The 14,735-nt window shown below is 34.3% G+C and overlaps 1 protein-coding gene and 1 long non-coding RNA gene across 2 annotated transcripts; one reads left to right on the top strand and one right to left on the bottom strand.

Annotated features, from left to right (window-relative positions):
• Positions 1-2,661: 2,661 nt before the first annotated feature.
• On the top strand, positions 2,662-5,805 carry LOC127794077 (cytochrome P450 71A9-like). The gene is made up of 2 exons (XM_052324968.1): positions 2,662-3,655; positions 4,988-5,805. Exons 1-2 carry the CDS (start codon positions 2,726-2,728, stop codon positions 5,594-5,596), a joined length of 1,539 nt encoding a protein of 512 aa, XP_052180928.1. The 5' UTR covers positions 2,662-2,725; the 3' UTR covers positions 5,597-5,805.
• A 5,484-nt stretch (positions 5,806-11,289) lies between these two features.
• LOC127795832 (uncharacterized) lies at positions 11,290-12,112 on the bottom strand. Its single transcript, XR_008021877.1, has 3 exons — positions 11,869-12,112; positions 11,729-11,791; positions 11,290-11,451 (listed from the first exon to the last, which is right to left on the bottom strand). It is a non-coding gene; the product is annotated as an uncharacterized LOC127795832 (long non-coding RNA).
• Positions 12,113-14,735: the final 2,623 nt, after the last annotated feature.

Below are 14,735 nucleotides of genomic sequence, written 5' to 3'. Positions count from 1 at the left end.
CAAACAGATCAATGAAATCGAGGGTTGGCTTCAGTTAAGACCAACCAATTGCTCTCCTTCCGTGAATATATGTCCCATCCAACTGATGTTCTGAACCATGAAATTTATAATTTCTCAAGATAAAAAAGGATGTCCAGAATAATTGAATCTCACCTTAAAAACGTGTTATTGTAATTGTGGATAGGAGGGCGAATTCAAGGGGAGTCATGTCTAACGAGTTTAAATTTTAAAACCCACTGTTGAAAGAGACATTTATATGTACAATTTTTCTTTCACGTGAATTGAATTTAGATCTCTCCTACGCCAACTTTCTGATCTCTCCCTCTCTACGTATATGTACAAAGATGATATAAACAAAGATGGTCCCAAAGATGATAGATGCATTTCATATATTCTGTTTTTTTTATTTAATTTAAATTTTTTAAATTTTAAATTATTTCTCCACAATTCAAGTTTAGTGTCCACTCATTCTTTTGTTTTATCCACTAACACTATGTCATCTGCAAAAAGTATACACCATGACATTTCTGTCTAAATGTATTTAGTGAGTTCATTTATTACTAAAGAAAATAAGTATGAACTTAGTGCAGAACCTTGTAATTTTAAACGGTTCATTATCTCCTCCGCATATTTTAACTCTTATTTCTGCACTGTGATACATGTCCTTAAGGGCTTGTATATAGGCTATTTTTTCTCTAAAATCCTCCATAATATTTCTCTAGAGACTCTATCATAGACATTTTTCTATATCTATAATTAAACACCATATGCAGATCCTTCTGATAATCCCAATACATTTCCATTAGACACCTCAATAAGTATATAACTTCTATTGTTGACCTACTAGCCATCAAACCAAACTGATTTTCTAAAACGTCTATTTCTTTTCTAAACCTCTGCTCTATTACTCTCTTCCATAGTTTCATAGTATGACTCATTAACTTAATTTCTCAATTTTTACAGTTTTGAATATCTCTTTTGTTCTTATATATAAGAAGTAAAGTACTCTTTCTCTACTCATCTGGCATCTTTTTTTATTTAACGATCGTGTTAAATAATTTCTTTAGTCAAGAAATGTTTTTTTCTCCCATGTATTTCCATACTTCTATTGATATATTATTCGGTCTCATTGCTTTATGATTTTTCATCTTTTTTTAATGCTTACCTTATTTTTTTTTTTAACTTATACGTCGGTAAAATGTATAGCTCATGTTCCCTTCGGAGTTCCTAAGATGTCCCAAGTTAACTCTTGTGTCCCGACCATCATTGAATAATTTTGTGAAATACTCCTTCCATTTCTTCTTAATTGCTCCCTCGTTCACTAATACATTTTGATTTTTATCTTTTATGCATTTCATTTGGTTTAGATCCTTTATTTTTTTTTCTCTTGCTTTAGCTAATTTATATATATCCCTTTTTCCATCTTTTGTATCAAGTCGTTTATACAAATTCTCATATGCTTTTGACATTACTTCACTAACAACTATTTTTGCTGTTTTTTTCGTTTCTTTATAATTTTTTAGGTTTTCTTTATTATTGCACTAATATAAAGCCTTATAACAAGTTTTTTAATTTCTTATTTTCAATTGTACCTCTTCATTCCACTGCCAAGACTTCTTAAGGTTTGGAGCTCTACCATTTGTCTCTTGAAAGACTACATTTGTCGTACTTAGGACAATAGCCATTTCCCTCCACATTTTGTTTGTTTGTCATTTCCATTCCATTCCCTTCTACCTCTTAATTTTTCTTTAAAGATTAATTATTTCTCTCCTTTTAAATCCTACCACATAATTCTTGGATTTTATTTTATATAATTTTTTTCCCTTCCAATTTCTTACTTGGACGTCAAGTACCAAAAGTCTATGTTGAGTAGTCAAACACTCCATCGGTATCACCTTACAATTCCTACAACATAACCGATCCTCTTGTCTCATGATGAAGTAATCTATTTAGGTATTTGATGTGATATTTTTATATGTGATTAAGTGTTCATCCCGTTTTTTTAACCTAGTATTGATTATAACGAGTCCATATGCCATAGCAAAATCTAAAATAGACTTACCCTTATTATTAATTTCTCCGAATTCATATCCTCCATGTACCTCTCTATAGCCGTTTTTGTGTCTACCCACGTGACCATTTAAGTCACCCCTTATAATTACTTTCTCTTCTCTTGGTATCTTTTGTATGAGTCCCTCTAGATCCTCCCAGAATTTTACTTTTATTTTCTCACCTAACCTCACTTATGGTGCATATATACTAAAGATATTCATAATCATTTTTCCTGAACCAACCTTTACCATAATAATCCTATTCCTTATTCTCTTTACATCCATTACCTTATTTACTAAGATTTTATCCATAATAATCTCCATTCCATTTTTTACTTGATCATTTCCTATATACCATATTTTAATTTATTTGTGTCGAATAAAAATTTATTCGACGTGAACAATATAAAACTTATATATATATATATTATTTGCGTTTGGCCAAGAAAGAGAGTGCGGAACCCTCTGCTAACCCGAGTTGAGCAACAATCTCATCCCCAATTTTGTTATCTGCGTTGGGCCAGCAGAGAGAGTGTGGGACCCCCTGCTAGCCCAAGTTGAGCAACAATCCCACCCCCTAGCCAGCCCTTCCCCATATATTACACTGCAGCCAGCCAAACTTTCCATCCAAGGTGCCCTCTCGTCCACCTTAATTTCCAGAGCAATTACGTAGAATGAGTTATCATCTTAACTTGATGCTCTTGATACATAGAATTTTCTATCATCTTGACTTGATGCCCTTGCCCTTCATTGTTTTCCTCTCAACATGCCTCATGTTATTCCTACTGAATATTAAACAAAAACCATCACAGAGGCTCCCTCCTGGCCCGTCCAAGCTGCCTCTCATCGGCAACTTGCACCAGCTCGGAGACAAACCCCATCTTTCCCTCAAGCGCCTAGCCGACAAACATGGCCCCCTCATGTTCTTGCAGCTCGGTTCCGTCCCCACCGTCGTCGTCTCGTCGGCCCGCATTGCCAGAGAGATGTTCAAGACTGGCGATCACCTTATCTCCGCCCGCCCGGTCCAGTATGTTCCCAAGAAGATCACGTATGACTGCTCCGACATCGTCTTCGGTTTCTCCGGCGAGCACCGCCGGGAGCTGAAGAGGATCGCCATGTTGGAGGTACTGAACGCGAAGAGAGTCCAGAAGTTTGGGGCCATACGTGGTGAGGAGGTGAAGTCCATGATTGATGCCGTGGCTGGTTGTTGGAGCCAGGTGATCAATTTAAGCGATTTGGCACTTTCACTGGCCAATAATGTAATATGTAGAGTAGCTTATGGGGAGGAGATCCGTGAGAAAGAAGGTGACAAGAACAGGTTTCTCCAAGTTCTTCAAGAAATGCAGCATTTGCTGGGTGTTTTTGGGGTTGCCGATTTCTTTCCGTGGATGGGGTGGCTCAACAAGTTCAATGGCCTTGACGCGAAGCTAGACAAGAACTTCAATGAATTGGACAAGTACTTTGATAAAGTGCTGGAACAGCACCGTGATCTTCCCAAGCGTGAGCATGAGGATAAGGATCTCGTCCATGCTTTGCTTCATAGGCAAAGGGATCCAAGTCAAGCAATTATCCTCCGTAATGAACATATTAAGGGGCTCTTGTCAGTATGTTTCTTTCTTTCTTTCTTTCTAACTAAATATTAAGGCCACACGTGAAAGAGTAAGACCGCACGTGTCCTGTGGCAGGCACGCCCCTTCCCCGTGAAAAGCTAATGCCGCTTTCCTTTCCTTTCCTCTCTCCTTCCCACTTCTTCTCTCTCCTCTCTGCTTCACTCTTCTTCTCGAAGTCTCCCCCTCTTCTCTGCTCTTCTCTCCTCTCGTGTGGTCGTCGTCGTCGCCTCTTCTTGCACGTCGACCGCCTCGCCTCACCGACCGCGAAGCAGTGCAAAGGCATGGCGAGGCGTTGCAGAGGCGAGGCGATGCAACGACGGTGCAACAAAAGGCGATGAGAGTAAGGGAAGGGGAGAAAGGAAGAGAGGCAGAGAGAAGAGAGAAGGGAACGGATGGGTAAAGACCCCTCGAAATGACTTTTTACCCCCCAAACTAATGGGGTTAAAGTTACCCCTGTTAAAAGAGGGTGAACAAAATCGCACTCTTCTCTTCTTTCTTTCCCTCCAATTTTTACTATTGTCCAATAGGAGTGCGCCATGTGTCCTGTGACAGTCGCCCCTTCTCCCGCCACTCTCTCTCATGCGACAGATATAACTCACGAAAAATGAGAAAAAAACATGAAAAATAAAATATTATGTTATTAAATTTTTTATCTGAAATTTTCATTATAATTAAATATATATTTATTAAAAAATTAATATTATATTCACTTTCTAATATTTTTTATATTCTCAACTTTTAATAACTTAAAATGTAAAGAAAACTTATTTAATGATGATTTAAAATTAAAATTTTAACTCTTTTTCATTATGAAATCCTCCCCATTAACAATTCTAGAATAAAATTTTAAATTTACATATTATTTATGTGTATATTTACAAGTCTCTAAAATTATTTTGTAATCTTTTTTTTATAATAACTCAATTAAAAACATCAATATAAGTTTAAACTGAATTATTAACATAATCGAAATCTTGAATATACAATGAAATATAAAATAATTTGAAGCATCAATACAATTAATATTTTATTCAATTATAGTAAGAGTTTTGGATAAAAAATTTATTAACATAATAATAACATAAAATTTTATTTTTCATGTTTTCCCCTGAGAAGCATGAGAGAGAAGTAGAGAGATTAAAGCAAGAGCTCGGAATGAGTCTAATTATAGCCGGCTATGAGTCTAATTAGCGGTCACTCGTAATGAGTCTAATTATTGACCATGAACTCACAACCCTAATTAATCACTCAATCCAAATACATTTTTCTTTTCCTTTCTTCTTTGAGAGGTTATGTTAAAAGAGACTCGGTGATCTGCAATTGCAGGACATGTTCATTGCAGGCTCTGATACTGCAGCAGCAACAATCGTATGGATAATGGCCGAGCTGGTCAGGAACCCAACAGCGATGAAAAAAGCCCAAGACGAGGTTCGAGCTGTTGCAAATGGCAAACCGGAGGTGTTAGAAAGCGATCTTCCAAGACTTGTTTACATGAAGATGGTGATAAAGGAGGGACTGAGACTGCACCCAGCGGCGCCATTGTTGATCCCTCGAGAAACTACGGACACCTTCACGGTTGGAGAGTACGAGATCCCCGCGAAAACAAGGCTGTTCGTGAATGCAAAGGCCATAGCTACGGATCCAAATAGCTGGGAAGATCCGAATGAGTTCAGGCCCGAAAGGTTCATGGGTAGCTCCATCGATTTCAAAGGCCACAACTTCGAGTTCTTACCATTCGGGTTTGGTAGGAGGATTTGCCCTGGAATCAGCTTTGCTACGGTGCTCGTTGAGCTTGCAGTTGCTAATCTTCTGTGCTGCTTTGATTGGTCACTGCCGGAGGGGATGAGAGCAGAAGACATGGACATGGAGGAAACAGTTGGGATTGTAATGCATAAGGAAACTCCTCTTTGCCTCGTGGCTTCCCCTCCAAGTTAAATTGGTTTATGCATGTCTCTACCACAAGGCAACTGAGGGAAAAATAAAATTATTTAACTAAATTTGTAGAACCTCAAGCTTGAATGTATTATAGGGCTTGTAGCTGTAAGATCCAAATAAATATTGATGCTCTTTGTGGTCCCTTGAGGGGGGAAAATGTATGACCATATATAAATATGATAAATGTTACCCTCTGAATTATTGAATGAGTTCCAAGTGTTTAATATCAAGTCATTGTGGCCACGGACATCATGGCCGGGGGTCGCTTAACCCACTGGGTTCAGTTGGCAAAGAGGAGTTGCTTTTCTTGGGCCCTCACAATTCAGGCCTGCCTTTTTAACAAAAAGGCACAAAATAAATTTTCTTTTCTTTTAAAGTAAAAATATAAAACTGCCGTTCACTTTACTTTTTACTTTTTATTTTTTAATTTTTAATTTTAAATTCATTTTTAATTTTCTATTTTAAAAATCTGTTTTTAGAAAATTAAAAACACATTCTCGTCATTTTAAAAAACTATTCTTCAAAGCAGAGAATTAGAAAACGTGTTCTCCTTGAAATTTTGAAAATATTTTTTAATTATATTTTATTCAATAAATTTAATTATTTAATAAATTAAAAATATTAAATATTAATATATTATTAAAAAATATATAATTTTAAAGTTAATAAATTTTATAATATTTTTTTCATTACAATAATAAAATATAAATAAACAAATAAATGAATGTGTTTTGAGTTTTAAGTGTTGAGTTTATTTTGAACAAAGACACTCAAAACAACATTTTATTGTTTTGAGTTTTTTTATAATTTTTTTTATTTTTAAAAATAAATCTTTAAAAATAATAAAGAGAACGTGTTTTCATTATTTTAAAAAATTAAAAATTAAAAATTACTTAAAAACAGTAAAAGAATGCAGCCTAATATTCATATCATTTTATTTCAATTTTTCTTTAATAATTTGATCCCAACATTTTAAATGCCCTCAAAATGTGGAGTATTCACGTTACGTGAAAATTCGGAAGATGGTTTCTCTCTTTATTTGCAAGAAATTGAAGATTCAATGGATGATGGAAGAGCAGGCAATTGAAGGAAAATCTGTTATTGTTTCATTGCGTTCTTTATTAGATCTTTTAATTTGTATTATGTGTATATTTATAGATAATTTTATATTTATAAATAAGTGTTTAATATTTTAAAATTAATTATAATTATTATTTTTATTATAGTAATATTTATTTAGTGATATTTTAAATATAACAATATCACTTTTATATTAATTATATTTTATTTTTTATGGTCATATTTTATAGTTTGTATTTGATCAAATTTCGCAATAAAATGGTATCAGACTTGTTAGATCGAATCATCCACGTTTTGGCAGAACTCAGTTGTTGTATCTGCACATCTTCATCATATTCGAGCCAGAACACAGGCTGTCCAACCCTAGCCACCGCCGCCACCGACCACTGCCTCCCAACGGCTGTTGTCGCAGTTTGACCACTACCGTCGCCGTTCGACTTGCCGGTTGTCTCCGATCACAACCTCCAGAGGTCATGAAGGACCATCAGTGACCGCTTTTGATTTCCCTTTTGTTCAGTCGTCTTCGAAGCCACCGACTGACGACGACCCCGGACTCGTAGCCGTGCCTTCACCGTCCAACATAGCTTCCTGGATCAGCCACCGTCGACTGCCGCCTTAGCCTCCGCCGCCGTCGCCCTTCTCTGTAGCTCGACCAAACCGCCTTCGTCTTCTTGATTCCAACGATCGTCGCCGACTACCACGCAGCTTCCTCACCGTGCGCCAACCAACGTTGAAGCTCCTTCATTCATCGATTGACGCCACCGACAACCCTCATTTGGTCTGCCATTAACGCACAAAGGTACTTTCCCGTTGGTTGTTTCAACAAACCCAGATCTCAATCCAAATCTGACTCAGATCTGGTTTTACCCATTGGCCCGCTCCAGACCCACTCCAAATCTGCCACCTAGTTTTAATCTATCTTTTGCCCAAATTTGGCCTGGATACGACCTGGCCCATTGGTCCACTTAGATCCAACAGCCCAGATCCAAATATGTTTTTGCCTAAATTTACTACACACATCTAGTATTTTAGTTTGGTTTTTATTGGGATTTTATTTTTCAATTGTTTGGCATTATTTATGATTATTTGATCCTTGTATTGGCTGTTTTGAAGTATTATATTCCATTATTGGATATTCTCACTATGACATGTAATTTTAAACGAATGAAAATAAATAAAAGTAGAGTCATTAAGGAAAATTTATGAATGCGAAAATCAATAATGATACGTTGAACTTTATCTCATTGACTATACTTTAAGTGGGACTAAAAATATTCACTATAGTGAGATTTTATGTAGATTTGGGTAATATTTTTTGTGGTGTAGTCTTGATTCGTATTTTTTATGAGAAGATTAAATCTTCGTGATTTTGTTTTTGTTAGAAGAAAGAATTTTGGATAATTTTATATTTGAATTTTGTGTCAAGATAGAGATTGTTATAATTGTGACTTGAAATTCAAATTTGATTGAGATTGAGACTCTTAATTTGATCGTGATTATGATTTTAAATTTGATTATAATTAAAATATTAGTTAAATTCAATTTTAAGTAAAATTTATCTCATGTAAAGAAATATTTTAATAAAATATCTTTTGATCATCATATAATTTTTTGTGTACCTCTATAAATGATTTTATCTATATAAATAGATGTTTAATACTCTAAAATTAATTATAATTATATCACTTTTCTTATAACAATATTTACTTAGTAATATTTTGGGTGTATCAATATTATTTTTTTATTATTAATATTTATTTAGTGATATTAATATTTGAATTTAATTTTATTTTATTTGATGGTGATATTAATTTCAATTTTATTTTATTTGTTTAGTGATATTAATATTTGAATTTTTTTTTATTTGACGGTGATATTAATTTCAGAAAAGTGTGCTTGCTCGAATGCCATTGACCGAAAAGGGCGTGTACGTGTGAGGTTTGACTAGATTTACGAGTAAATGATTAATTAATTTATCCCCACTCTAATAATCCCATTCCTACTCAATCTCATTGCTCTCTATCTCTACACTTTGTCATTTTCTGGTCATGGGTAGATCCCTCGCTCTCTCTCTCTCTCTCTCTCTCTCTCTCTCTCTCTGCATGTCCTCCTTGGGATTTACGTCTTTTGTGGACGTTCCACACTATCGAGTCCTAACGAATGGTATAGAAGGTAAATTAAAAAAATTGATGCCATTTACGTCGCCTCATGACGTCCCACACTATTAGTCTCAATGGATGGCATAGAAGGTAAATTAAGAAATTTGGTGTTGATTGATTTCGTTCATAGAATAATACTTTAACTATGATAAAAGCAAGCTCTAAAGGGAGTAGTTAGGACCATCAGGCCCTGGGGGCATGTCCTTATACATACATTCTGCTGAGAAAAACAGTAGAGCCACATATTAGTGGGGTTGTGCTGTTGCTTTCGTAGCTTAACTCTGAGGTCGCCACGGGCATACGCATATACAAATCTTTTAAGGACGGGGTGAATGGTTGCAGCGGAACGGGAACATGGGACATTGGGGGATTGTTGTGTTCCCTTGTGGTTGTGGAGGCACCCTGATGACCATGCTTGGTGGAACTTTCTCAACCCCACTGCACGGATGCACCAGCAGTTTGCCGAGTCTCTGTCGGCCGGACCGCCGCCGGCTGTGGGGCTCTACAACTACAACAGACCATTTATTGATAGGCCTGGTTGGTAAAAACAAAAAATAAAATTATTGTGTGAAAGCACTTCTTCTTTGGCATTATTGTCTGTGACCATTATAACTCAAAATTTGTATTTATTTATTATTGAGTTTGTTAATTTGATCGCGACTATAACTTTAAATTTAACTCTATTATGATGTTGTCAAATTTAATTTTATGTGAGATTTATTTCATCTAAAAGAATATCCTCACGTATTATCTTTTGATCAAAATATAATTTTTGTGTTCATCCATAAATAATTTTTTGTGTTCATCTATAAATTAGACACAGAGTATATGGGCGTTAATATCACTTTTATATTATCAATATTTGATTAGTGATATTTTATTCTTTTTATTTGTGATTTTTCTCAATTTGTGTTTTTCATATTAAATTATGTGTTCGTGTGCGATTGATTGATTTAATTATGATTTATTATTGATCTAATTTTGTAGAGGGTGTTCACGGTTCAATTTGACTGATTTTGGGCCAAGAAAATTCATTGAACCGCACATGCAGTTTGCACCTATAAACAAACTGATTGGTCTGACTTGGTGAGGAGAAATCGCATCAAATCGGACTACAGATTGCAGTGCGATGCGATTCGATTTTCGCGATTTGCTAAAAATATAACAACTCTCAATCTAGTTCACCATCACTAAGCTTCCACACACGTTCATCGTCTAAGACTTACTCTAAATAATAAAAGCTTCGAACCCATCTTATTTTAGTCAAGATATTGTAGTACCTTGATTGAAATGGTGTCATGAATCGATCTGGTGCAGCGGGCGACGGGGGTTGATTCGTCACAAGCTTCGTCGCTCTCGCTTCGACTGGTGTCTGGGTGCGATGGGTAGGTCAGGTCCATGTGCGTGGTAGCGACGGCCAGCGGGGGGATATGTCGATTTGTGTAACGTCTCGCTCCCACCTACGGGTGTTATTCACAAATAGCCAACTTACTATTCACACGCTAGGGCAAAGATGAAAAGACGGCTACATTTCAACGGGAAACGACCTAGGTGGGAACTAGGTTTTGCCCTCCCTTCGCTCCACTCAAGGGTTCGGGAATTATCAAAACGACCTTGCGAAAATAAAACTCGAAACCTCACAAGTGTCACTCTTCTCAAGCTCTTTAACGAAGAGCTAATGATGACTTCTCAAGATCGAAAGAAACAAACTAACTCGCTTGCTTCAAATAAATTATGGCATAACACCTTAATTATAAAAAAATAATTTTTCTTTTCTTTGCCCCAACCATTAACCCATTTATCTCACTTCCAATTCCTTTGAAAAATATTTGGATTGATATTTCTTTGGAAAAAATTTAAATAAATTTTTCTCATTAAATCTCTATTGATTTTCTCTTTAATTATTTCAAAATACCATAATTTTCTAACCATTAGGAAATTAATTTTGAAATACAAACCTCAAAGCATCCTCACTCATTTCAAAATTTAAGAAAAATACTATATTATTTAATTTTCAAAATATAGAAAAAAATTTCCACAATTGCCTCAAATTTATATTAATTTAATAATTAATTTTGAGGCTAAAATACTTCTTTATTTAATTACTTAAACATAATTTATTTCATAATTTTACAAAATATCAGAAATAATTAATTAAACAAAAAAAAATAAAAAATAAAAACAAACAGCAGCAGGGGGCATGCTGCAGCCAGCCGCGGCCGCGGCCCCCCGCGCGCGCATAGGCTGCACGCGTTCTCGGCCTGGCCGCGCGCGTGCATGCTGGCGCGCGACCGCACCCGGCAGCGCCCAGGCGCGCCCTCCTAGGCTAGCACACTGCCTCAACCTTTTTTTTAAAAAAAATATTTTTTTTTTCTTTTAAAACCCAAAATTTTCATAATGCTTTTACACTACAAAAGGCTTCAAAAACATTCAAGTTTGTCACAATACATTCATATTAAGCATTCATTACATATTTAACAAAATAAATACAACATTTCTCACTAAACCCACAAAATACATACACTTCACATGCATTTCTCCTTTCTTCATTACCTTTAATCTTGCAAAACTCCTTTTCCCTTAGATGATTCTCCACCTACATAGAGGTCAAATGACCTTATGAGCCAATGCTCAGTAAGGGTGCTATGCAAATGTATATGAAACATGAGAATATGAACATGTAATGTAAATGCAATGCATATAATGGGTAGTCCTACATGCCCTCATAACCACTTAGGTTAAGACACCAACCAACCTCTCTCTCATCACTAGTCCTCCTTATGGCCATAGGTCCACTAGAACACAAAACATGCAATAAAACCATTATATGCAAACTCATTAAAAACATGTACATATGCAAGCAAAACCCATACCACTTGGGGTTATCCCTTACCTCTTTATTTCTTGAAGCTTCAAGCCTTCACTTGCCAAGACTCTCTCTTTGGCTTTTAATCACCTTAAGAAAAAGAACACAACCTTAGCTCTTATACACAAAAATTAAAGGCTACTTCATGAGAGGGAAATAAGGCTTACCTTTCTTGTCTTTTTTCTTCCTTCTCCCAACCTTAGCTCTTCTTGCTTTCTTTCTCTTCATAAGTGGGAAAACCTTGAACTAAATTCTCAACTCCCTATTTATAGAGCTTTTCTACTCAATTCATGCCAAATTTCAAGATTACATCTTAGCCATTGATTTTAAAAGAACTCATCTCTAGTCTCTAAAGAAACACAATCCAAGAGACTTAGTCTTTTTAAATATCAACCTTTGATTTTCTTTGGAGATTAAATCCTCAACCATTGTATCAATCTCTAATTCTCATAATTCTCCCATTTTCACAATTAATAAATAATGACTAATTTCAAGATTGACTAATTTCTCCATTTTCCATTTAATTTAAATCCATAACTTTTCAAGCAATTAATGGAGACTATTATCTTTTCTTTTTGATTTAATTTAAATTGCTCTTAAAAGATATAATTCAATTTACTTTGGCATTTAATTAAATCTACCATTTTCCCACATAAATGCATGATTATTTTCCATTTAATATGGAATTTCTTTTAATTCTCTCCATAATGGCTCTCATTAATGCTTGAGAGACTAATTTCTTTTTTTTTTGAATTTCTTTAAATCCAACTCTTGCTTCACAAGATCATGCCAAGTGTCACCAATTACACTTAATCAAATTATTTCTTATTCTCAAATTAAATTAAATTTCATTCCATGAGATCTTGCCAAATGTCACAAATCTAACCATACTTGGCTTCCATTTTAATTTCCTAATTATCCATACACTTAATCAATAATTAAATTCTCCAATATAAATAATTTCTCCAAAAATAATTTACCCTTTTATGGGATGAAACTCCAAATTACCATTTTGCCCCTCCTAAGGCATCCTTCATATTATGGGCCTTCTCATTAATTCAAGGGCAATTATGAAATTTTTCATATACAAATATTCTCTAAATTGATAATATTTATCATAACTTATCAAGGGTATTACAGTTTGTCGCAAGCTTCGTTGCTCTCGCCTCGTTCGGTGTTTGGGGGCGGGTGGGTCAGGGCCAAGTGCGTGGCAGCGGTGGTCGGTGGGGGCATGGATTTGTCGGTGAGAGACTTGGTGCAACAGGGGGTGCGTCGCCGACATCGACAGACAAAAATGGGGAGAGACTAAGAAGGGGAGAAAGAGGTGATTTGGGAATTTAGGGTTAGTATGTTAAACAAGATAGTTAAAATCGAGATTTTAAATGGGATCGAAAAAGGGTTCATAAAATCGGATCGTAAGATTTTAGAAACAATTAAAAATATTTTTTAATTTTTATAAATATATGTTTATAATAATATAATTTTATAAAAAATAAATCAATATCATTTAATAACCTGATTATTCTTTATTATAACTTAAAAAATGATGATTCCAAAATATAACTCAAAACTAACATGTTGGTATAGGCAATTTAGAGGCAAAATATAGTTTAAAATTCTTTAGAGGATGATTCAAATATTCTCTATTAGATTTAAGTTACAATTTATACTTAAAGCGTAAAATCGTTTGGGGGTTTCTGAAGCGTAAAATTATACACCTAAAATCGGGATTTTATAGAATTTCATCTCAAATAATATTTTACATGAGATTTGAATTGTTTGGGGGTCTCCGAAACGTAAAATCATACGAGTAAAATCAGGATTTTAACAACAATAGAGTCAAACACTCCCTTGGGGTTGCGTTTTTCATTTTATATTTTATATTGTATATATATTAAATATAATTAAAATATAATCGGGCGATTCGATTTCAAACCGAACTGCCAACCTCCAAATTGCAAAAATCATGATTTGAAGATTTTTCAAACCGTACTGAATTACCTCTTTAAAAAGCTGCGCAGTTCGGTGCGGGCAATTTTCGCGATCCACCAATTTTTTTTAATACCCCTATAATTTTGTAACATTTCCAAATAGGCACTGAATCATTTTTGGGCATTATCTGACGTTAGGTCAATAAATTTCTAGATATATACGTGTGTGTCTGCCAAGTGCTCTATAATTGTAGAATAAATAAAAGATTTTAAATAAAATATATAAAACATATTTTATTAAGAAAGATTCGTAACACTAAATTATTCTATAATAGTATGGATGGATTATTTGCGTAACAGCCGTTAATAATTAATTCTGGATTGCATGTTTTCCCTTAGGAGGGATTGGGGTTGGTCTGTCCACTCTCTTCCAAGATGCAGTGCACAGACATGGGTTGGTCCATTGGGTAAAATAATAATTTCGTTCCTTACGCCGTTTATCTATCTAATAAACTGAACAATCATTCATTTTTAAGTGTTGTCAACTAAGAACCGCTGCCCATGATGTACGGAATCGGGGCACCGTTTTGACAGTTTCAAAACATTTCTCTTTTTAAGACACAAAATAATATTTTTGAGTTATTTTTATAATTTTAACGAAAATTCACAGTTATTTTGTAATATTAAAAATATATTTTTGATTTAAAAACTCGTTCCATTCACGAAGAGATTAGGAAGAAAAAAAAAACAGAAAAAAACCAAGTTCAAATGATTTCTTATTATGAATAAATATATCTTTAAATTTAAAATATTAAAGTAAAAAAAATAACTTTATTAAAGTGAAAAATAACTATTGTAAAAAAAGAAAAAAGAAAAAAAAAACTGTATAGACATATTTTTATGTTCTACAATGCAAACATAATATATGGGATTTTAAAATTAATTTTGTGATTAAGAATTAACTAAACATATTATATTTAATAATTTAAATAAAATAAGAAATAAAATAAATTATATTCAAAAGAGTTTAGCTTTCAATTCTTGGCAATGGCCAATATTAATGGCGATGTGAGGAATGTTCACAAATAAATTTTATAATCAAG

This window comes from Diospyros lotus, chromosome 2 (genome assembly GCF_014633365.1).
Source record: "Diospyros lotus cultivar Yz01 chromosome 2, ASM1463336v1, whole genome shotgun sequence".
Classification (NCBI taxonomy): Eukaryota; Viridiplantae; Streptophyta; class Magnoliopsida; order Ericales; family Ebenaceae; genus Diospyros; species Diospyros lotus.
This window is presented reverse-complemented; position numbering and strand designations above follow the sequence as displayed.